The sequence below is a fragment of the Triturus cristatus genome, chromosome 4_1 (genome assembly GCF_964204655.1).
Source record: "Triturus cristatus chromosome 4_1, aTriCri1.1, whole genome shotgun sequence".
In the NCBI taxonomy this organism is placed as follows: Eukaryota; Metazoa; Chordata; class Amphibia; order Caudata; family Salamandridae; genus Triturus; species Triturus cristatus.
Window position 1 is genome coordinate 803,274,092 of NC_140585.1, and position 25,282 is coordinate 803,299,373.

The following is a 25,282-nucleotide window of genomic DNA, read 5'->3' on the forward strand; positions in this document are numbered from 1 at the left end:
TGATGATGGTCTGAGTTTTGATGCACAGGTCATCCTCACGGTCAGCACATGTTTTTACATACTGAGGATTTCGAAGAAGGTTATGCTTTTTATTCCGTCCGAACTGCACCAGTCTATCATCATTGCTCTGGTCACCTCTCGGCTGGACTATTGCAACGCTCCTTACCTGAACATCAGTGGCATCTCCCTTAATAAGCTCCAGGTGGTCCAGAATGTGGCGGCCCGTCTTATTCTGAAGATTCCCAAGTGGCTGTCAGCAAGGAATGGGATTCGCTCCCTTCACTGGCTCCCCATCAGGAAACGTATCTGCTTTTAGGCTCTGAGCTTGGTATTCAAGGCCATGCATAAGGGTACGCTACATCTGAAGTCTCTTTTTCAATGGTATACCCCAGGGAGGCATTTGAGATCCTCCTCACAGAAAAACTTGTGATCCGCCAGATTTTGTAGGACCAGATGGGGTGGCTGCTCCCTTTCGGTAGCGTCTGCCAAGTTATGGAATTCTGTACCCACCTTCATCTCCAATGCGGACTTCTACCTGGCTTTTAAAAAACATCTTAAAACCTGGCTTTTTTCGTCCTAGGTTGCTGCTTGTGCACTCCCAACCTGTCTCCTCTTTGTCTGCTATAGCGCCTAGATACCCTCGGGTATAAGTGCGCTTTATAAGTGATATCCTATCCTATCCATGCGTCTTCCACCTCACAAGCCGTGACGGCTCTCCCGCACAACTGGAAACAGCACAGCTAAGAGCAAGGCTGCAAACAGGTAGGACTCATATCAATGGTACTTAAAACGTCACTGTCAGAATGGCACATGCGGCAGAGAACACAGCTGTCCCGCACGAGTTAAGGCTCGTTGCATTGATGCTTAGAACTGAGCAATTGGAATAGTCTTTTCAAACATAAACCGAGGTCCAATTAGCTTGAAATCCTTAAATTTCGGTCCCAAATTTCCATAAATCCACATATACAATGTAGTATTTCACAGACAGGAAAAGGTCAGCAGTTCCAGTGCGCAAGACTTTTGTAACAGCTCATGCAGAGAAACGAGCGGTGAGTTTCTTCCAAGGTTTCTTTTATTTCAGATGAAGCAAACAGCGGGCACCCGAGGACAACAGCCAGGCAGCAACAACTCTGTCAACCTTCAACTCTCCACGTCAAACTAAAGGAGCATGGAATTGCCACACGCCAATGTTCCAAAATCCCAAATATGGTATATAGTATTACATGGGTTTCCCCTTTAAAAACAAAGTAAATGAAACCGGTAAACAAGAGAAAAAAAATCAACTTGTAGTGATGTCCTAAAAAAACAATAGAAAATACATAGAATTTATATCTGATACAAAATTTAAAGATACCATGTGGCAGATTAAAAATCCTATGTGACAGAAAAATTACATGTCGATAGAGGAACATCAAATGACATGTGATCTCCCATCCCTCACTCTAAAATGAATAGGAACTCTCCTTGCTCTGCTACTGCGTATCACAACTCCCTCATCCTTCAATCCATCAACTTCTCCACCAATCTCATCACCACTTCCACCTCTACCATCCACATCCTTTACTTTAATCAACTGCCAGCTGTTCCACCACTGACCACTTTCAACTCAAACAGTATTGCCTTTCACCTCCAAGACTCTAATGGGTGGACCAAACTTGGATCCACCTTTTTAGGTCTCGCCTGACCCAGCGCATGCGCTGGTCTGGCGAGACTGATTGAGAGGGCTCCAAAAAGTGCTACCAGGCCAGCCCAGAGCTACAGTGCATGTGCGCGGGCGCGCGCGCCGTGCTTTACCGCGATTACTTTCACGGCCGCATGGCCGCTTTGATGTTTGATCGTGATCGCGATCACTTTCGCGGCCGCAGTGCCGCTTTGCATAGCCAATAGGTCTCGCTTTTGGGACCTTATAAGTATTTAGTTATGCAACTGTTGCGTGGCTAATCACTTATAAGGTCCCAAAGGCGAGACCTATTGGCTATGCCAATGCTTGTTTCACATGTATTGGTTTTTTCACCCGTACCACATATTTCACTACGACCACAAAATCCTTGACATTATTTTTCTCAACAAAGCATTTTTTTGGTTCTCTTGTACAGCTTCTACATGTTTCCTAATGGTATTATCTGACCTCTTACCATGCTTGACCCATATGCTCATCCAACTTGGACAAACACAGCAATGTTTCAAACCCCCACTATGTCATAAATACTACACAGTTCTTCAAATAATTGCAGTATAATCCATACAGATAAGATAGGTTCTCAGAGGTAAATCCGTTCTGTGCTGCTTCCTCATGACAGGATACCTCTGTAACTCGGCACCATTGTTGAAAAGAAGACAAATGCTCGTCGAAAAGGCTTAATTTTTGCAGCACAGCAAATCTACCTTCCTAGGAAGGTAGTCAGAAATTAACTGCTTGCACTCTGTGGAATAAACATTCCACAGAATGCTAACTAAATCCTAACATTGGTATGTGCATGTTAAACAATCTAAAGACAATGCAACAATTGACTAAGTATTTTTTAGTGTCAAAAAGCTCACCTTGCCTTTTCCGGCACTGAAGACAACTACTTTGTATGTGGATGCGCTCCTTGTGAAAGGGTAAAGTACTGTGACTCACAGTGAAGTTACCCAAGTGATTTGATCCACTGACCGGTTTTGTATGCTGTAGTGAGTGGAAGAAACTGTCTTCTGTGGCCTAAGGTGGCTGCCAGAAAGCCCTGCTGAGTGTATTTATTATACACATAGTTTTCATAATATCAAAAGATCTTGGGTAAATATAGACAAAGCCAATTGGTCTCACCTTTTGAAATTACTGGGTTTACTAATGCCTTTTGACAATGTTGTACATCCATGATGTGCAGAATAGCAAAAAGAAAGAAAATCAAAGTTGGGTATGCTCAGCAGCACTGTGCTGTTGTGTTCAGTTCCTTGATTCATATGCATCAACATGTAACTTGTGAGAACGTTTCTGTAACTCCTCAGTAAGCCTGTTGCATAAATATGATTTAACTGTTAAGGTTTGCGCCCCCATAAAAGCGTTCTCCGTGTGTTTACTGCTTGCAAAAAGACCATCCGTGTGAAGGGAGTCATCAATAAGCCTGTCTGGTGGGCTGGAAGAGTTCTTTAAAGGCAGTAAATTCAGGAATTCCAGGGATGAGATACAGTGATTAAAGCAAGCATTTCTTAAAAGGGTTACAGAGCAGAATAGGCTCAGCGTCTGGGGTTCACAGACTTGTTTATGTGGGGGAGTCATCTTAAACAGCAGCAGGAATGTAGATGCTGGAGATGGAGAGCGCAGTACCTGGCTCTGAAAATTGCTGTTTATTTCACACACAAAATATCCTAACCACGCCTGCAGGCAAGGTTACTGGCCATGCATAGGCAGAGCTAGTATACTCTAAAAGGGACAGCACAGTCAAAACTAGATAGGGCTTTTATGCCTTAGGGTAAAATGCATGCTTTGACAGGAAGTAAAAATCGCGTCACCAGGGCTGCCATACTGGGACGATAGAGGGCTTTTCATAGCAGGTAAACAATGTTTTTTATTGAACTGTACAGCCACAACACAAATAATGAGAGATTTGAGTGCTGCACAGTTCCCAACCTTAAAGCACTAACAGTTGTACAAAAAGCAGAACCATGTTGTAGTATTGATGAAAGGACGCTCCAAGCCAGGTAGTTTATCACGTAGATTTATTGAGGTGGTAAATAATATACAGAGAGATAAAGTTAGAGTCTATGTAGGAGCCCCACCAGGAGCAGCTTCCCTGCAGCTCAGCCCTTCATTCAACTGATTCACGCACGCACACATTCCAAACACTAACATTCCATCAGGCAGTCATTCTGGCTAAGCAGCAGGATATCACATATCTCCCCCCTTTACAACGCAAAGGAAGGAAATTTTAAAAGGCATCAAAAAGAGGCAAGAAAATAAGAGAATGAAAAATAGTGAATGGTACACTGAAAGTAGGCGTAAAAATGAAATGTGGAAAGAGCAAGCAGAGAAAATAAAGTGGATAGAATGTGAGAGAAAAGAGAAGTACAAGCGGACTATTACACCATCTTCCTTTCCATAGAAACAAAATAAATACAAACCCGTACAACAGACTAAAGAGGAAACCAAGTACTAAGATCATGTGGGGCTCGGGTGCCAGTAAGCCTTAAAATGCATAGTTTTTAAATTTGGGAAGAGTCCTTTACCTTGAGCGTGGGATGATGGCTTCTTCAGGTTGAAGAAATATAGCACTCCTGGTACCAAAATGTAGTATTGATGAAAGGACGCTCCAAGCCAGGTAGTTTATCACGTAGATTTATTGAGGTGGTACATTATATACAGAGAGATAAAGTTAGTGTGTAAGTAGGAGCCCCACCAGGAGCAGCTTCCCTGCTGCTCAGCCCTTCATCCAACTGATTAACGCACGCACACATTCCAAACACTAACATTCCATCAGGCAGTCATTCTGGCTGAGCAGCAGGATATCACACATGTGCAATCCAGCATAAGCAAAGTAAGGTATAAACTGTGACCGTTAATGCTACTACACGCTTTAACAACAAAATAGCCTGTCTAGGCTGGCTGCAATGGTGCCTGCCATTCCTGGGATTCCCGAGCAGGGCTTGCACTGGAGAAGCAAATGAATGACGATGAAGCCAAGTAAGTGATAGATGGGCTCTAAGCCGCTTGTAAGTTAACGAAATGTCTCACATGGGACGATGCACGCGCAGTCACAGGCGAGACCTAATAGTAAGACTTGGTGGTTCCGGGTTTTCAACAGTCTTTTATGTCCGTATTTTTAGAGTAGCGCTATTGAAACAGGCAGTGGCGGCTGGTGACATTTGAAAGTGGTGGCCGTAAAACAATTGTTGTACTTCACTGCGGCGAGCGAGCGAGCCAGAACCACCTACAGGGAGTTCTCCCCACGAGAACATTTTGAAGTTTACACATATCCACGTACAAGTATCAGTAGCCTCTGTAAGAAATCAAACTTCCCCTAGAAACATGCAAACTAAACACTGCCTGACTACAAGTTCGATACATTCTAATCTCTTACGAGGAACAGGCATGGCACATACAAATAACATTCCAGACACACATTTCGCATACATGGTATAGCAGACACATGGCAGGCTCACAACAGTGTCCTGTTTGCAGGCTCGATGCTTCTTGAGAGCCAGGGTGACCTTGGGAAGACATTCAACATAGTATCTCAAAACAGGGATGATGGGATTCATTCCCCAGACTGGCACATATTTTGCAAGGAACTATTTTTAATAAGGAAAACGTCCAATCGGAAACTGATAACGGGCCAGTTACGTACAGTTGAGATTCCCTTGCGTGGCGCCAGGGCGACGCATATGAATGGTAATTATGCCCCTTAGTGAATATGCCATGAAACGGACACAAGTCCCATTGCTTCCAAGACCCAAACATCACCTGCCTCCCGAAAAGAAAGAACCGCGTGCCAGCCAACATGCCCCTTGATTCCGGGCCTTTAGGGCAATGGTGGCTCTTTTAAGTTCAACATATTCACATCGGAAAAATAGGACTAAATACAATTTAGCAGAATTAAAAAGAAATGCAGTACAATCGAAATATTTTCAAATTAGTAAAGCGGGAAGCTAGCCGTTCCCGCGTTTTGAATCGGGTTTTACAAGTTCAGAAATATTAATTTTCCGTTAGCTGAGTGACTGATAAGGATGCCATGCATTTTCTATGTTTAGTGCACGAAACAACAAACCTTTGAGTCATTTTGTCCTCTACTTATATTTTTCTGATGTGCAGTGATTTGGAAATTTAATATCTTGCATTTTTGCAGATAAAGGGAGAATATAATTCCATTCGGAAATGCGCCCCCAACATACTAAAATAATTACTTCAAACTTCATTTGTAATTCAAAATTTAAACTCTGTATAATTGTAATAATTTCCAATAAAAACATATTTTAGATGATGCTGAATTTCACCCTGGTCCACACGCTCCATATGTTAAATGCGCGATGCGCGGCCAAATATTAGGTTGGGGGAATTATAGAAAACGTGGCTTTTTGATACAGTCATCTCAATAGCCATACTATTAGTCTCGCAGTAACCACGACCACCTCCGACTGGGCTCAGGTCGGACCGGTTTTAGTTTTCAAATTTAAAATCCAACTGCATTGTCTCACATGTAAATAACATAATCCCAGCCAAGTACAAGCGTGAAAAATCGCCAGGAGAACATAAAAAAAACTCGAGTATCACGCATGGAATTGCTGCCTTGGTGCTTAACCCCTTGCATGCCCGCCCCTTTCCCCGCCCAGTGCCGCGCCTTCCATTAGCGGGCGGAGTTCATGACGAGCTGGACTCGTCATGGGCACAGCGCCACCGCAGCCCATGACGAGTCCAGCTCGTCATGGGCACTGAAGGGGTTAAATAACGGATGCAGTTGTTGTCCAACTTAGCAGGTGCACGTATTTATATTATCGGCCTCGGAAGGATGAAAGTCGGAGACTTCAATGAAGATCACGTACCATCCCATGGAGCTTTCTGATCATCAGTGAAAAGAGCCCATGGCATGTTCGGTCTCCTGCGTGCACCCATCCCACCCGCCCCTCAATTCACAAGGCTTCGTGGGCAACCACAGCGCTCCCTCCCCCACATACTCCTGTATGCGGTGTGAACCTGAGTCCGCCCGTCCCGCTCTTTCTGTCTGTGAAAGCCTCCTGGCTGACCACCCGGAGTCCACGTTCGCTACTGCTTGGGGTTGAGCACCACTGTGCAGTCGCGGCTCGCGCGGGGGGGGGAGGGAGGGGGTCGCGCACGGGGGAATGAAATATTTTTTTAAAAAACTTACCTCACAGCCGGTCCACGGGTCCACGGGTCCACGCCACCTCTCAGACCTCTGATCCCCTGGGCGCCTTCACTAACTGTACTGGAGGAGGGGCCTGCCAACCCCTCTCAGCCAATCCTGGCGCTGCCAGCAGCGCCAGGATTGGCTGAGGGCACAGCTTACGCTACGCCCACCGCCTGCCCATTAGGAGACCGAGGGGCTCCTAATGGGCATGCGCAAGGCAGTAAAAACACAAGTACGCATGACTGGGCACGGAGTAAAAATTAATCTCCATGCCCACTCATGCGCACTTGTGCTGCCTTTCCCTGGCTTGTGACAATGCATGTCAGTCAACATGACGCCGGACCGCCCACGGTCCGACGTCATGCTGACTGACCTGCATTGTCAGTTAGTTCTCCCCACCCTCGGCATCTCTGAACTTAAGTAAACTAAGTTCAGAGACACCGAGGGAGCTGCGGGCGCGGGCGGGGGGGCTACGCCCCAACGCCCCAATGGACGATCCGCGCCTGGAAACAGGCACTCTGAGTGTTTAAGTTCATTAGACTGAGTTCAGCTTCAAGGCAGCAGTGTGAAAAATTGTGAACTAGCACTCTGATAGTGAATTATTTTTTATTTTTTGCCGTTTTATATAGCGCAAAGTCGACCCAAATGTATTGGATTTCTTTACAGGAGCACCCGTTACATTACACAAGGACAAATTCATTTTTTTGTAGGCACAGGGAGATTAAGTGATTTGCCCAGGATCACAGGATGTTAGGCGGATGCTGAGACTCAAACCTAGTTCCCCTGCTTCAAAGTCGGCAGCTCTGGCAGTTATGCCATATTCTCTGATATATTGCAATCATATTGCTAGCAATGTACATAGAGTGGGACTTGGACTTGCTATTTTCAACAACAGGCTTTCATTTACCAACTTCTTTCAGCCATTGTCCTGCCACTTTGTCAATCGAGTAGAGTAAATGTATCTCACCTAATACTATTGGCTGGTAAAGTGTATCCTTTGGTCTCTACTCGAGTGCTTGCATTTAACTTCATGAGATACTTGTTTATAACTGTTTTCCTCTCTGGCTGCTCCTGCTGGCTTTCTCCTGTGTGCTACCGTTTATTCTTCCTCTTTGCTTCTCCCTTCCCCAGTACACCCGGGCACATTGAGTTGCATTTTAAGTTATGGGCTTTGGCACGCATAACATCTGCCTGGAAGCACCGGCTTACAAGTTGCTGGGCCATTCCTTTCACGGCTGTGTGGGTGGTCACTTCCGGAGTAGGAGAGGAAAACGTAACCGATACTAGAGTCGCCTCCAGTATACCCCAGCTACATTGTTATGTTTCGCTAGCGACCTTTGGAGGTAATTATCCTGGCTACTAGTTATCTGCAATCTTTTACTTCCATAGTGTTTACAGATCGCGTCACGCTATGTGCAGGGATCTGTAAAGTAACGGTGGTTTCACAATTGACTTTGGGGATTTCCCAGGTTTATTATTCAGCCTTTTTGCTCCTCCCCCCCCCCCCCCCTGCCCCCGTTAGCAGTTTTATCTTCAAAATCAGCTTGGGGTGTGGGTTCAGGAATCTCAGCTGACTGCAGCCCAGATTCATGTTTTATTTGAAGCTGCCTTGTTCGCTTAGAGATAAATAAGACGGCTTGTTTCCAGTTTTCAGTTTCACATCTATTGGCATTCAGTTGCTTTATTGGAATTATGTTGTGCTTTATTCACAATTAATTTTGTCTTACTTTTAATTTCCGAATGTTTGTCATCTGAGGGTCAATATTTAATTCACTTCAGGATAAAACGGATAGCTTTGCTGTATGTTTCCAATGTTTCGCTAGCTTCCCTGGGGAAGGATGTTCAGATGTTGCAACAATGGATAGTCACTCTGCCGAGCCCCAGTTAACATGTCAATGTTTTTTTGGTGCAAAAGCAGTTAATTATTTCTTTCGTGTGTAGCTTTAATAAAAAGTATGATTTCTTCTGTGTAACAAAGGGTATGCATTGTTAGCCCATGAGGATAACGTGCACGTACATGTTATTTTAAAATAATAATGTGATTGATGCTGTGCAAGTAACATTTTGGTGATGCTCATTTACGTAATGCACTGCCATCAAAATTGTGTGCTTTCATTTCCAAAACATTATTTTTAAAAAGCGCTTTTTGGGAAGGCAAGATATTTCTCACTTTCCAACTATCTGTTTCTTGCTGCTTGTTGTTGTTAGACGCTTGTGGTCTTTTCTTTTTTTTAGGCGTATTTACTATTAAAAATATGATTGAATGTCGCAGCACATCTGTATGTGTGCTTGTTTAATTTATTAAAGGAACATTGCATGATTTAATTTGGTATGGTGTTGGTTTTATCCCAATTGCCTTAAGTTAGTGAGTTTTGTTTTCTGTAATAAAACTCTTATTTGAATAAATCTACAAATCTTAAGAATTGGAAAAGCCTTGTTGTGTAAGTTTTCTTAATGCCTTTGTCTGAGCATTAAAGTTCAGGATTCTACCTTTCCTGCCTGTTGACCCTCTTTAATTAAGTAGGGATTTGGGTTTGCGTCCACAGTTTTTGGTAAAGAATCGTATGAGCAATGGCTAATTAGGAGAGTAATTAGAGGATAATTAGACCCCCAAGTTGGAGAATTCCGTTTGCAGTGAAGTTGTGGTTAAGACTCCCAAGTTTGACAAAGGTGATCTGGTGGTGCAGTTCTGAAGAGTGGATTGGTGAGTATTAATAGGTGGTATGGCTAGCAATGTGTGGTTTGCGATGATTGTTTTGTGTTTTGCTGATTGCATCCATGTTAGGTTATGGTATCATGTTTTGATACTGTCATGCGCATTACGTTGCATATTATGGTCTATTGCTGATAAAGGGGCATTATTAAATGTTATGATTTTTGTCTTGACACTATTTCATGTGAAGATGTGGATTTTGTTTGATGAACTTGAGTTGGGTATAGTGTTTGTAGAAGTTTTAAGGCGGCACCCAGGTTTTTGAGTTTTAGAATTCACTAATAGTCTAGTTGCGAGTGAGTACTAAATAAGAATGGTGAATAGACTAGTGGTGTTTTTTCTTTGCACAAGGATAACCTAAGTGAAGTTGTTGCAGGTGAAAGCCTATCTAAGAGTGTATGTAGTTGGAGTGCCTTGAAGTGCCACTTCTCTTTTGTTGTGAATTTGGTTACCATGCTGTTTCCTGGTGCACAGACATGGGTTTTATTGTTTGTGTTTGGTTTATGAATTCTTGCGATTGAAGATATTGGTTTTGGTTTCTTCAGTGCTTGATCGTGTGGTATAGTGTGAAATTTGTTCAAAATTACAGTGGGTGCGAATCTGGGTGAATCTAGAAAGAACTCACTAACAGAAGGACAAACTCCTCCACTAGTTGGAAGTCCGGCTCACCAGAAGATTATAAATTCTGGACTGTATACTTGCTTACGGCTTAAAGAATAGCACAAACCTACTGTGAATGACAATGTAAAATTTCCTGAGAATGGTACGTATGAAGTGAAAAAACTTTCTTACCTCAGAAGTAAATTGTTTGACACAAAACTGCAACCAAGGCCTGCACAGTTTGAAGCATTAAACTAATGAGATTTGGTAGCCAATACGATGGCGCAACTGAAAATGTTAAGGGGTCCGTTTAGTAAGGCTGTGCATGATTGGATGGATACAAGGTTGTGTTTGTGGAAAAATGCATGGCCTACTGAAGTGTTCGAAACAGTGGGAGCATTTCCTGTGATTTCCATGATCCAGTAAAGGACAAATCTAAAAATTAAAAATGAGAGAAAAAGTGTTTTGGATGAAAAGGATGAATTGATGGATGGATTGTTGACTGTGTGACTACTCCACCACCATGTAATGAGGTTGGTGAATTGGAGTTTGGTCCAGAGATAGGAATTTCAGTGTTAGAATTTTCATCGAAGAGTGGGACTGCAGGTGCTTAGGATGGTGCTTGAATTTACAACAAATTATTATTGAAAGGAGTGATGAAAGTGTCCAAGAATAACATCTCTGAGATTGTGAGAATGAATCCACAAGCATCACACAGAGAAGTGAGGATATTTCTTGGAATGGCTCACTACTTTTGCGAGTGGATTCCCAACTTTTCTTGAAATTCAAAACCATTACAGGTATAGACTCAGAGAGAGGTTATAGATCCATTACGTTGGAATGACGAATGCATGAAAGCCTCTCTAGCATGTTTTTATTGAAGAAAAACATAGTACAACACATGGCATCATATCACATTCCGACTGTGGTATATGTAACCGTCCAAGGCAGTAGCCACCCCATATAAATGAGTTGGCGAACATCCTGTCTTTACCACAATCTATATCCTATCAGCATCCATCTGCTAGTGAAGAACCAATTCAGCAATAGTCAGATGTACCCATTGTCACAGGACGCACGTATTTGCAACCAAACTGGAAAACTAAGCAGCAGGGCTCTAGTACAGCAGGCGGAAGATGGATTGGGGGGTGGGGGGGAGGAAGAGGGAAGGGGGTAAAATGGGGGGGTGGAAGGAGGGACGGACGAAGCCACAGTCAGTCCCCACATCAACGGTTCCCTGCAACTTGCCACTCATACTCCTATCTGCACACTTACCAGAAAATCCGGGGGTGCATTTTCCTACACGTCCACAATAGGATTTTGCTCGTCCCGCATCCTGGGTTACCATGGGGGAGGCACCCGCCAGCGGCCATGCTGCAGCCAGGCCTTCTAACACCTCACCATACAACTCCAAGTTCCGTTTTGTATTCTCATCAGTGCGCACCACTCGTAACCTTCTTTCCTCTGCCACTCCCCATTCGCGCAGGTCCGCCATTCAATTTCGCATGGTTGGCGGGTTAGGCTGTGCTGTGCTAGGCTAGGCTGTATAACCAAAGTGGCCACCTGAATACGCGTGATCTCTTGCAGTGCCCCCAGGACCTCCCCCCAGTAAATCTGTACTCACCCAGAAGAGCAAGGATGGAAAAGAGGACGCCATTGCATTTGCTTCACCCTCGTTGACTCCCACAGAGGAGAAGTACTCTGTTATCGAGCGTGCAGCTCTGGGGTCTAGAGCACTTCCACCAATTTGTCTGGGGCAAGAAAGCCTCTTACCAAAGTGTTATCCACTAAAGGGTTGTACGCAGCTTCACTCAGATTAGCCCGCATGTCTGTGTGATTGTTGGATTTTGATTACGATGTGCAGTATTTCCCAGGTACCAAGAATGTGGTCGCAGACTTCTTGAGCCGCCTGCCCCTCCCCATGAATGAATGTGTTGAGGACGTGGGTGAGGAGTTTTGTGTGGCCAATATCATTGAGGAATTCCCTGGGATTTCCAAGGATGAGTGGATGAGAGCACAAGGTGATGACGACACGCTGCAAGAATTAAGTAAAATGATACAGGGCGGTTGACCAGAAAAGAGGAAAATCTGCAAGGAACTCAGACCCTTCTGGGAACTCGGAAACAAGTTATCATTGGAAAAGGGCCTAGTTTGGAGACAAGGCAAGGTTGTATCCCCTGAAATCTTAAGACGAAGGATCTTCGAGATTTGCCACAAAGGGCACTTAGGAATAAGCAAAACCAAGAGTAGGGTCAAACTCTGGTACTGGTTTCCTGGATGCGAGATTGCCATTGAAAGAAAAGTGAGGGACTGCATTAAATGTGAGAACTCCGATAAGTCACAGGTGCCTTTCAGACCCATGTTACACCCCCTATCTAGCCCGAAAATTCCCTGGGAGAGAATTGGCATTGATTTAGTTGGACCCATAAGGGAGCAGGATGATCAGGTGCACATTGTGGTGGTGGTAGATCATTTCTCAAAATGACCTGAGGTGGGCATACTCCATAAAACTTACTCTTGCAGCATCACCAAATTCCTCGACAAGATTTTCATTAGGGAGGGCTTAGCCAAGTTCATCATAAGCGACAATGGACCCCAGTTCATGGCTGATAACTTCAAAATGTATATGGAGAGGAATGGCATAACGCATAAAACCACCTCTGTGTACCACCCCGCCGGAAATGCTGCGGTGGAACGGTTCAACCGTGTCATTAAGGGCATAGTGCAGCTAGCAAACAATGTTTTAGCCTGGAAAAATGAATTGTTCAAAATGGTGTGGGCGTACAGAGTAACTCCAAATGAGTGTACGGGCTCAAGTCCCTTTGTCTTCATGAGAGGTAGGACACCCATGTGCAAAGACAATGTTGGATGGCTGGAAACAGCCAGGAGGGCTGAATGGTCCCCGGAGACCGTGAAAGAGAACTTGGAGTGTTATTAGCAATGGGTCGCAGGTTACAATTGCCTGCAGGGTTATCATTCTAAAGGAAATGTACTTGGAACTGTTATTGTACTATGTTTAACTGCTTTACAGCTGTTTAGGCCCCCTCCTCCTTTATCCTCGCCGTTAGGAAGATGTGTTGTAACATAGGTCTCCCTCTCCTCCCGCCCCCTCCCCTTCCCCTGGGCACCTGTACCAGAGCGTGTGCCTACAGTGTTGTGACGTATCAGCTGGTGTTCTAGAACACCAGCTGATAAACTGTTAGTTGAGAATTGTCGTGAGGCGTCGACACGCTGTGGTCACTACGTTTTTCGCCTCCTGCCCGATGTGCTGTTACTACTGGAAGAATAAACTTACTTGGAATTACTACTACTACGTGTATTCTTCATTAAAGTCTCCGCTTCGGCACTTTTTTCTTGCTCCAGGGACACTCCCGCTGCACGAGCCAGCCACGTCTCCTGATATGGAGAACGCGTGGCCTCTTCTCAACTACCCCATACTTTACAGCTGCTCCCCACTGAGCCTGCCTTGCAGGGATCTCCTCACCCTCTCAGCTCCCCTCTTCGGCCCACCGGCCCGCTGCACTCCCTCTGGGCCCTCTGCGCATCCTCCGGCAACACTCCCGCAGCACAAGCCGGTACTGTCTCCCGATACGGATACTGTATCGCTGCTCCCAGCTGTGCTGCACACCTCCTCTGCACCCCCCACGGGCCGACCGCCTAGAGATCTAATTGTCCCCTCGAGGCTCTGCCGGCAGTCCCTCGTCAATTGGCCCTCTGCAGGTCCTCGGGGCACCCAACTCAACCGAGGCCTACCAGTCCACAGAGCTGGCCCCGAACACCACCAGGCCTCCGCCCTATCTCAGCCGACTCCCGGAGGCATGGGGTCTGCAGCCCACAAACAGGACCTCCACAATCCGTGTAGCAGTGGCAATCCACTAAACGGCGCGACAGGCAGCTATTTGCCTCTGATTATGGAGCATTGGTACGGGTCTGGACAGGAGCTCCGGAAGCAATGTCCTGGCTGCCATGTTGCCCAGGTCACACTCCCACATTTCTAGAGAGAAGGCACAGTTTTGTGTACGGCTCCCACTTTAGTAGTACCTGGTTATGAAAAAGTGAAGCAGTTGTCATTGTTCACATGTTAAATGTGTTGGTGTCTCATTCACAGGAGACACTTTTAACCCCCACGAGAAAGCAGCATTTAACGAACAGTATATTGACTAAATATGAGAAATTAATATTGGCAGCTCCGAGTGCCAATCAAGAGGTGTGAACCATTGAATCCAGCTACTCTTATACCATTGAAAAAAGATGAAAATAGTGAGGATGTACAAAAAAGTCAGCAGGATTATATTGATGTGAAAGAATAAGCACAAAACCAAGACTTTTGCTGGGACACCAATTCAAAATGGACAACGCACTCTATATTTGCTCTAAGCTTTGAAATTGCCAAAGAAAGTAGTTGTGCAATGTGCAGCCCATATAGAAATTGGTAGTGACATGTTTAACAATTGGATGTACCAATGCGTTTAGTAAATTATGTGGCATTGTTAGTACTACATTGCCAATAGACTCCTCACTTGATTGCTGTTTTCATGGACAGTTGTGGCCTACGGTTGCATTTGTTTTCTCTCGAAAACTGTGCATCTAGTAAAAATAAGTCGTATTAATGATTAAGAAACATTTACATGTCGTCTCTAGTTATCGATTATCCAGACTATTATAAAAAGGACATGCTTTTGGGAGAACAGCTAAATATTTCTCACCTTCCTACTAGAGAGCCAGATATCTGTTCCTTGCTGCTTATTGCTTAGAGCGGGTTAGATGCTTGTGGTCCTTCCTGTATTTAGGCCTATTTTCTATTATTAATATGATTGATTGCCGCTGCACAACTATTTATTTATTTCGCGATTTTTATTGCGCAAACAAATACCCGAAGGTGTCTCGGCGCATGTGACAAAAACGAGAGACCGAGCCGCAGGATTACTGATTGAACAGCCATTTCTTTAAGAGCCTACAAAAGCTTATCAAATTGGGGGCAGTTTTTATGGTGAGTGGCAAAAGGTTCTAGAGTTTAGGTGTGGCAACCAGGAAGCGCCTGTCTCCCCAGGTTGCCGTTCTCGTGCGAGGTAACGGAAGCAGGCAGGAGTTGGCGGATCTCAGCTGTCTCTTGGGGCTATACAACTGGAATGCTTCAATCAGAAACTTTGGACCGATGCCATGCACTGCCTTATAGGCAATGCAGAGGGCCTTGAATTTAATGCGGCCCTCTACTCTTAGCCAATGCAGGTGACGAATGGCTGGAGTAGTTGGCTGGCGGCGGGGGATGTCAAGAAGAATTCTTGCAGCAGCATTTTGTATGGACTGCAACTTAGATAGAACGAGTTTCTGAGTATTAAGGAAGAGGGCGTTCCCATAGTCGATTTTGGAAAACACTAGGGTAGAGACCAGGGTCTTCCCAGCTGAGGTGGGAAGGTAAGGCAGTACTTTCCTAATTTTCTTTAAAATAAAGAACGCAGATGACACAACCTTGTTGACATGAAGGTTGAATGACAGCTTGCTGTCAAAAATGACTCCCAGGTTTCTGGCCTTATCAACTGGGACAGGAGGAGAGCCCAGCTGGTCAGGCTACCAGGCAGAAGACCAAACCGGGGAGAGATTACCAAAGGTCATGACCTCGGTTTTGTCCGAGTTAAGCCTCAGACAGTTGGAGGACATCCAGGTACTGACAGCAAGCATGGCGCTTTGGAAATTAGCTGCCACCGCTGGGCCGTCCTTGTGTATTGCCAGAACCAGTTGGGTGTCATCTGCGTAGGATGTAAGTCGCAGCCCATGGGCCTTTATTACCCTCGCTAAGTCTGCTACATAGATATTAAATAGCGTTGGACTTAGCGAGGAGCCCTGTGGGACTCCACAGGGGAGTGCAGAGACAGGAGAATAGAAGTTACCCAACTTCACTGTCTGGGTACGGTAGGCAAGAAAAGATGAGATGAGATTTCTAGCCATACCGTTTATCCCCAGGGCTGTGACACGGTCGACCAGAATATCCTGGTCGACCGTGTCAAAGGCTGCGGACAAATCCAGCAGAATCAGGACAGCCGCACCTCCCTGGTCCATAATGGCTCTAATCTCATCTGAAGCTTTTATTAAAGCGGTCTCAGTTCCATGACCTTTCCTAAAGCCAAACTGCGTTTCGCCGAGAAGTTGGTGAGTATCGATGAACTCGGAGAGTTGTTTATTCATCAGAGATTCGCATTTTTTGGCAGGAAAGGGGAGACACGCTATTGGTCTATAGCTGGCCAGAGCTGTGGGGTCCAGGGAGGGTTTCTTCAGGAGAGGTTTGATCACGGCCTTCTTCCAAAGATCTGGATAGTGACCAGTTTGAAATGCGGTGTCACAGATTTTCATAAGTGGATAAGAGATCACCTCGCTAAGGTTAGCCATCACTGAAGGAGGGCAGGGGTCTAAGGGGGAGCCAGACTTGGTAGTAAAGATAAGTCTGCTGATTTGATCTTGCGTAATGGGAGCAAAGGAAGAGAAGGGATCATGATCGGTGGCAGGTTCTACACCACTTCAGACTCTGGATCTTGTCTCTGCGTTCCCTGCAAAGGATGAGTATATATCTGCTACCTTAGTGGTGAAAAAGCTGGACAGAGCATTACAGAGAGACTGAGAGGGTTCGACCCCAGGTCCCGTAGAGGGGGTGGACAGAGTGGTGAACACTGAAAACAGTTCTCTAGCAGAGTGCTGGCATTCTCGATTTGAGCCGAGAAAAATGCACTTTTTCGGGCAATGATAGCCTTTTTGTATATTGTCAGGGCGTCTTTGTAGGAATGCTTGGCTATGGGGCAGTAAAATTTCCTCCAGCGCCTTTCTAAGTTCCTGCAATGTTGTCGGTGGAGCCTAAGCTCTTCGGTATACCAAACCGCCGAAGGGGATAATCTGTTAGGTCGCGTAAACTTCTCCGGCGCCACCTGATCAGCAGCATTCCGAATCCAGTCTTGGAAGTCGGAGGCTGAGAAGACAGGATTGGCTATCCCCATAGGAAAGGATAGTGTCAGGATATCTGCCATCTGATGGATATCCGCATTTTTCCAAGCACGGGTCCCTAACCTAGTTCGTGGCCTGGAATGGGGAGGGTTAGCGTGCCGTGTATGGATCCCAAAGATAATGGCCCTGTGATCTGACCAGGTGAGAGGAAGAATATCCTGTACAAAGATGTCTGAGTTGTTGGTAAACAGACCATCTAGTATGTGCCCCGCCTGGTGTGTAGTTCCCTTCACCAATTGTTGAAGTCCTAAGGTTAGGAGATCATCAGTGAGTTGAGTGGTTTCGTGGTTGCCCTGTGCTTCCAGAGGGAAGTTAAAATCTCCTAAGATCATGTATTCCGGCGAACTTATGATAAGATCATTAAAATCAGAGAGTGTGGCAAGGAAAGAATTTCGGGGCCCAGGAGGTCGGTATAGCAAAATTCCCTTGAGGGCTTGTTTGTGATTAATATTAATAGCAAAGGTGGCTGCTTCACAGTTAATGGACTGTATGGGATCGAGTGTAGTGCGATAGAGATTCTTGTAAATGATAGCAAGTCCGCCACCTCTTCCTATATGTCTATCATGCCTAGCGACACTATAGCCCTCAGGGGTTGCCAGGCAAAAGTCCGGTCCTGAACCAGCATCTCCCCAGGTTTCAGTGGCAAAAAGGAAGTCAAGATCATGGGCGAGAATAAACTCGCTGATCTGTAAGCTGTGACAGGGAAGGGAGCGCGTATTAATGAGCGCTGCTCGACAACCATGGGGCTGAGTGATATGCAATTCATGAAAAGGTATATTGCTAGGGGGGTCTAAGGCTGAGGAGCCAGGAAGACGAGGTTGCGGAAGTTGGTATTGACACCCAGGGCAAGGGGTGGGGGTAACGCCCACTGCAGTGGAGAGAGGCCGAGTAATGCAATGTCGGTCGGAATGGCCAGGGTTCAACTGTCTTAGTTGCAGGGAAGAATAGCATACTGGAGGGCCAGAAGTTATGGCCCTGGGCCGAGTCCGGTCGCGGACGGGCGCAGACGGGCTTGCCTCTGGCGCGCCTGTGGCGCGCCCGCTGCGCGCGCGCGCTGCGCGCTTGCATGACTCTGTGTTTTATAGTCTCCCTGTCTGAGAGCGTAAATGCACGTTGCAAGATGGCGCTCAAAGTTTAGGATCTAGACCGATCCAAGATGACGCTTAAAGTTTAGGATCTAGACTACCTGTGCTTGTTTAATTTCTTAAATGCACAAGGCATTTATTTCATCTATTATGATTTTGATTTTATGTTTATTCCCTTAACTAATTGACATTTGCATTTTGTAATATTATTAGAATAAATCTACAAATCATGAGACCTGGGAAAGCCTTTTTGTACAGGTTTTCGCAATTGTTTGCATGACCGTTAAAGTTCAGGATCCTTTCTTTGCTGCCTATGAACCCTCCTTAATGAATTTGGGGAGTTTGAGATGTGAAGCTTGAGCACATCAACCCTAGAACTGTTGGCTTTACCAATGTTTGTAACCTTTAGTGATGCTACTAAGGAGGAATGTGAACACCTGCAGTGAGCTGCCATAAATCAGCAGGGCGAGGCTTAACACCACGTCCGGCTGGCATTTGTCAGATTCAGCGGGTCATCTGCATTTTCCGCGGGAGAACAGCAGCGGTTCCATCAAGGGTAATAGTCACATAGAAAACTTATAATTTTACTCAAGAGTGGAAAAAAAGTGTGTCACAAGGTGAGATAAATACATGCGTAGGCGGATTCTGTTGAGATTAGTGTTGCCAAGAGGAAATAAATTAGCAGTGCACCTTGTTTACATGTGCTTTCGTTCTCTTCTAGTGTGAATGAACAGACGGCTGGCAAGCGCAGCCATGCAGAGTACAGCCAATTACCTGTGGCTGGTGACTGATATTCTCGGGCAAGGAGCCACGGCCAATGTCTATCGCGGCCGCAACAAGGTGAGTACAAACTAACTGCTCCTAAAATGTAACCCAGCACATGATGTGCACTTGACGTGTTCTGCATGTGTAGCAATGAACCGTGCATGCTGAAAAACCTCAAATATGACGTATAAATATTGCATTTGATAATGCCTCATGTAACGTAACTGGTGCTATGTAAAGCGCTCTGATACCTGATTGGATTCGGGTCAAGTTCGCGCTATATAAAACTCTGCAAAAAAAAAAAAAAAAAAACAGTACCCAGTATAAAATGATAGGTTCTGTAGATATAAATGATGGAGAATTAGACCTATAAAGGAAATGCATATGGTGCAAGAGGATATTGTTTTTTTTAGCAGAGGATAACTTCTACATCTGGAGGTCACATTTTAATAATGTTGTAAAGGGGCCACAAGCCTACTTGTTGCCAGTGCTTAGTTTGTAAAAGAATGAGCTGGGCCGGTTCTAGAGCTATTGGTCCCTGAGCATCCGGGAAATGTGTGATGATTCCTCTAATCTGCTTATAATATGACTTCATAGGAAGTGCCATCAATTGACTATCATGGAAGCAACTCTGTAAGAAACAACTTTCCTGGTGTAGATATCAGTATAACAATAAAATAAGTAAACTTGAAAACTGGAAGACTGGATATTTCACTGTTCATTATGCTCAATCAATTCAACAAAGTAAGGTATTTATTGTACAGTTTCAATCTGCCTTTTCTAGTAATAATAGTATGTGGATTGTCTTTCAACATAACATAAATGATTAGTTGTTACCTCAACACAAACAAAGCACATCGTTGTTGAACAGACATGGCTGTTCAATGTGAAAAGTCTCAGCTCAGCAACTAATCATGGACTGGGATCTGGGGATGTCAAGGCCTGTTTGCAGACAGAAAAGTTTCTAAAAAGAAAGTGTTCTTTTAATTTCAGAAATATTCAAAGATAAACCTAGGACCCCCTATCTGGGCCTCGCAGTGTTGGATCACAATTGCTAGGCCCAAGCGAGAAGGTGCCTCCCCTGGGCCTCGCACCCAGGGTATAGCCTTGCAGCTATTGACCATGTCTGTGAGGCCCAAGGGAAGGAGGGCCTTCCTTTGGGGCTCACACCATGATCCAGTGCTGCAAGGCCCTGTGGAGTGTCCTTCCACCCCTAGACCTCGCCTCGGAGCTTGGTGACCAGAACAAAACCCTATCGTCTAAAAGTGAAGAACAGGATCCACTCTCACCTGCCCTATCCCTATGGCTCCCTCTCCAGTACAGAAGCCAACTTTCCATCTTTATCTGCTAGTGTCTCATCAATGACTATCCATTATCTTAAAATGAAGATTTTAAGGTGCATGACTGCTCGTTCAGGGCTGAATAGTTCCCAGTTTTTATTTTCCACCTTTGTAGCACCTCTAAAGATAAACCTTTTTATAAAGTGGCCTGCGTATGTCGCCTCAATTGGTACAAGTCCTCGTTCCAAGTTACCGTGCTAACAATGCTGGCCCCCTTGCACCTCTGCACAGTGGTTGCTTCCACGTCAGTGTTGGGACACCCCACTGTGCTGGGCAGCTCCAGGATTACAAGTTCAACGGTTTGAGTTACGCCCTCTATTGATTATCCTGCTTGCCTACATAAGTCCCTTAGCAAGCAAAAAAAGTTGGACTTCTTACATCCTCTAGGAGCCTACTGCAGGATGCTGGACAAACATCTAAAATGAAGAAGAATCCTGCTGACTGTCACCCTACTTTTGTAGGCCTTCAAGCACTTGACCATGGCCGACAGGTCAAGGGAATGGAAGACCTCTCCTTGGCCTTGCAGTGGTGCTGTTATGACTGTGAGAGCGACCAGTGGTGTGATAAGGGTATTTAAGGGCGAGTGTAGAGGCAAGGAAAATGGGTCACTCTCTCCTCCTCCGTTCCCCAGGCTGGATGTAAAATATGTCCATATCTTGGGTATATTGGACTCATAACACCTTTTGGATCCAGTGGCATTATAGCTGTTGCACTATTGCTCGCTACACCCCTGAGAGGGGCCACCTTCACTAACCCTCATAGTCATGATCCAGTGCTGCGAGGCCAAGGGGGGAGGCTCCCGCCATTGAGCCTCACAGCACTGCACCACGACTGCACGGTCCTTTGGAGGATGGGCCCTTCCTGTGACTCACAGTTTTGGATCAGGGCTCCAATGTGCGAGGGAGAAGGGGCCCGTGGCATAGTAATGGCACCATGGGTCGTTATGCAAGTAAATGATGCTAAACAGTCAAACAATCTTAATTTGGGGGCACTAGATCCCTAACATCCATGAGTCCTGGTGCCACCACTTCTGCTGCACTACTGATGGCAAAACCCCTGACATGGACTCCTGCACGAGCCATGGTACAATGCTGGGAAGCAGTTACAGTTGGACCGGGGCAAGGGGGACCCCCTCTCCTGGGCCTCGCAAGGCTGGACCGTGGCAGCTAGGCTCGAGGGAGGGATCCCTCCCCTAAGCTCCCTGGGCTACACCATAGCTAAGGAGCCTAGGTAAGTGGCCCCACTCTCCTAGGCCTCACAACCATGGTCTAGTGCTGCAAGTTGCAGGAAAGTGAGACCAAGATAGTAAAGGCCTTTGCCTCAATCGCCCAGCAACGGGAAGTGAATCCTCACCCGTTGGCTACACCACTATAATCCAGAGCTGTGATTCCCAGAGGATGGGGTGGGTGCTTCCCCCTGGGCCTTAGTGCTGAGGGCCCAAGGTGGGGGGGGGGGGAGGGCGGGGGAGCTACTCCTCTGTTTCCCCAGCCATGATCTTGTGCAGTGAAGTCCAGTGAAGGGTGGTCTCACACCCTGGGCCTTATAGCCAGGTCAAGACGTGTCAGGCCCGTGGGAGGTGGCCCCACTGCCCTGAGCCTTGCATCCACGGTCTAGCGCTGCAAGGCCCAGTGAAGGTTTAACCAGCACTGTAAAGCCTAGGAAGGATTGCCTCCCATACCCTGAGCTTCGTAGCGATGGTCTAGCTCTATTAGACCCAAGTACGGAGGCCAATTTTCCATTTTCACTTCACAGGACATTTAGGAGAGACATTGAGCTTGCAGAGGCACATTGCACTTGCAGAGACATCAGAAGAAGTTTGTTGGGGAGCAGGGGGAACTATACATCACATATCCCATGAATCAACATGCTGGCGTATTACTTTCTCAGGAAAGTTAGCAGTATCTGTGATACCTTGGCAGGGGAGTCAGAACGGAAGGCCATAACTAACTGTTCTGCACCGGCTGGTTTGTTAAAGGTAAAATTATCATCTTTCCCATAATTAGGAGGGATGATATTATTAATCTCACAAACTGTGAAATCTGGCTTCCCGCTGAATCCGGCACCTCTTGACGTTCTGCGGAAAGGAGGAGACATAATCTTTCCAGTGGTGACTGACATTTACAATCACTCACTGAAAGCGGCAGTTTTTCAGATGTTTGGAAAAATGTTATCATCAGACCATGTGGGAAAAAAAAAACTCACTGGATCCTGCACTAGCAGAGAGCTACAGGCCGATTTAGTTACTTCCTGGCATGAAAAGAAATTCTATTAACAAACATCTCTCCATTTTTTGGGAATCCTGTAATATACTGCACCTTACCCACACAGGTTTTCAACCTGATTGCAGCACTGAAACATCACTCTTAGTGGCCACTGAAGAGTTGAAAAAGGTCCTCGACCAAGGTAGATCCGCCACGGTCATTCTGCTTGATCTGTGTGCAGCATTTTTCTACTGTCTCCTATCCAATTCTACTTCATAGTTAGTGTTGGACCCGGCCTCGTAGAATGGCCCTCCGTGCCCCCGCACCACCGAAACCTGGTACCTGCAGCCCAAGCACACGGCCCAGCCGACCCTTCCCACCAGGACACCCGCACCAACCCCGGACATCCCCGTCCATGGCCTCTCTCCTTTCGGCCACCCCGGGCCCGCGTGCCCACTCCATGCAACAAGATGGCCGCCCGGCCCCAGCGCGACCCGGGCCTCGAGGCGCCACTCCGGCTGGAGGACATCACGCTTCCAGGGGATGAGAGAGGGAGGAGCAGTTTCTATCACACCTCTGCGCTTCCCTGGGACGGTGGGTTTCGATCGGCCCTCCGGCCTCCCTGCGGGCTGGCTCCGTGCCTGCTGGGTGTCTGGGACTCCTCCCGACCCGGCCCTGAAAGGATCAAAAGACAATAGCAGGAAACCCCGACAAGCGGCCCCCAGGTGACAAGACCCCTGCCTGCACAGACTCCGGACATCAAAGAGGGGTCGACCTATAACAAGGGGTGCTCTGAGACTGTCCGGCAGATTCGACGCTGGAACAACGAGAGCCTGCCGACGCGGTCGCGGCTCCTGGAACTTGAACCTACCTGAGCCCTGCTGAGTGACTCGCGGCTCCCTGAAGATCGTAAGACCTCCGAACTTGTACCTGAGCCCTGCTGAGTGACTCGCGGCTCCCTGAAGATCGTAAGACCTCCGAACTCGTACCTGAGCCCTGCTGAGTGACTCGCGGCTCCCTGAAGATCGTAAGACCTCCGAACTCGTACCTGAGCCCTGCTGAGTGACTCGCGGCTCCCTGAAGATCGTAAGACCTCCGAACTTGTGCCTGAGCCCTGCTGAGTGACTCGCGGCTCCTTGAAGATCGTAAGACCTCCGAACCTGTACCTGAGCCCGCTGAGTGACTCGCGGCTCCCCCAGACTCTCACGGTCGCGCCGGACCCCGACTCCGACCACGTATCCCCCAGCTCGAGGATTGTGAGCTGTGCGCCGGATACGTCCCTGCTTTGAACCGTTACCAGAGACAGTCCCGCTACCCCCTACCTTTCCGAGACTCTTGAGCCCGTGCTCACCTTGTACATATTTGCAGTGATACCTATTTGATAAAGCTTGTTTTCTGAGAATACCCAGTGTGGTCTCTCTGTGTCGTGTGGTGCCAGAAGTACGATCCTAGTTGCGAGATTCCTCCCCCTGGGGAATCTCCCGCCAGTGCCCGGCTACGATACTACACGGGTGGGACTCAGGGTAGTCAGGACCCCCCTTCCGGGCTCCTCTGAGGTCGCCGTCTAACAGTTAGGAAGAATCTGGGATTACTGGTTTAGCACTAAAATGGCTCGCCTCCTTCCTAAATAAATAGAAGTTTCAGATCAGTGAAGGTCCTTTTTATTCAGCCTCCCATCGTTTAAAATGTGGGGTCCCGCAGGGATCCTCACTGAGTCCAACACTTTTTTTCTTTATGTTCGCCTACTTTTAGATATCTATGTGCTCATGGATTTCTATGGTGTCATATGCGGACGTTAGGCAGATTATTGTTTCACTCACTCATAATACATGAGTAATATTGTACCAACTCAATTCCAGCTTAAAGCAAGTTGCAGATTGGTTGGCTGCCAGTTGCAATAAAACTGAGGTATTAGTAGTTGGCAATAATCCATCCTTATGGAATGAATTTAGCTGGCCCAAGTCCATCGGAGAACACCCCTTCCCCAAGTCAGAAGTAAAAAGCTTGGGCGTTATAATTGATAGCAAACTTACTCTGGAGGCTCAGGCTAGGAAGTTGTCATTAAGTTGTTTCGGTCAACTGACAACCTTCAGGAAGCTGCTGGGCTGACTGCTAACCCCCCATACGGAGAGTGGTTGTACAAGGCTTTGTACTATCATGCTTAGACTATGGGACCGCCCTATACCTTGGAAGTCCGCTATCAGTAATTAAAAAAGCTCCAAGTGATCAAAATCACTGTGGGCCGGAGTCTTCTGGGAATCCCAAAGCTTCATGCCGCTTTATCCGCATTAGCCACATTAACATGGCTACCGATACAAAACCGATTCAGTTTAAAGCTCTATGCCTGGCCCATTGATTCAACCCTACTTTCCCAGGAGAGAGCTAAGATCCTGGAATTTAAGTCTACTCTCTGTACCTAGGGTGAAGAAAGCCAGGAGTGGAGGGTGCTCGTTTGCATACCTAGTCTCCTAGCTATGGCATACCTTACTATTAGCTCTCAGGAAGAATGACAATGTACTCAGTTTAAGGAAACCCTTTCAAGCATATTCGTTTGCTGAAAATACAACTATTTAGAGCTCGGCGGATGTTGTAGCTCTGGGAATCCCGTTTGTTAGCCATGCGCTTCAGAAATACCTTGAATAGAATAGCAGACGCTTTGGGGTTTCATTCTAAATCCCCCCTCCAGGCCATCTTAAAGGATAACTCTGCTGGAAATTAAGTGCATCAATTGTGATTACTGTTCATACTATAT

General features: G+C 46.4%; 1 protein-coding gene across 3 annotated transcripts in view; it reads left to right on the plus strand.

Annotated features, from left to right (window-relative positions):
* Positions 1-25,282, plus strand: part of TBK1 (TANK binding kinase 1) — a 517,762-nt gene that overhangs the window by 43,475 nt on the left and 449,005 nt on the right. The window contains exons 1-2 of one of the 3 annotated variants that reach the window (XM_085653412.1): positions 8,068-8,179; positions 18,946-19,064. In XM_085653412.1, the coding sequence (XP_085509538.1) occupies positions 18,951-19,064 (114 nt within the window). In that variant the 5' untranslated portion in view covers positions 8,068-8,179; positions 18,946-18,950. Of the gene's footprint in view, positions 1-8,067; positions 8,180-10,293; positions 10,313-18,945; positions 19,065-25,282 lie in introns of those variants that run through there. The other 2 variants (XM_085653410.1, XM_085653411.1) reach the window with 2 other exon arrangements.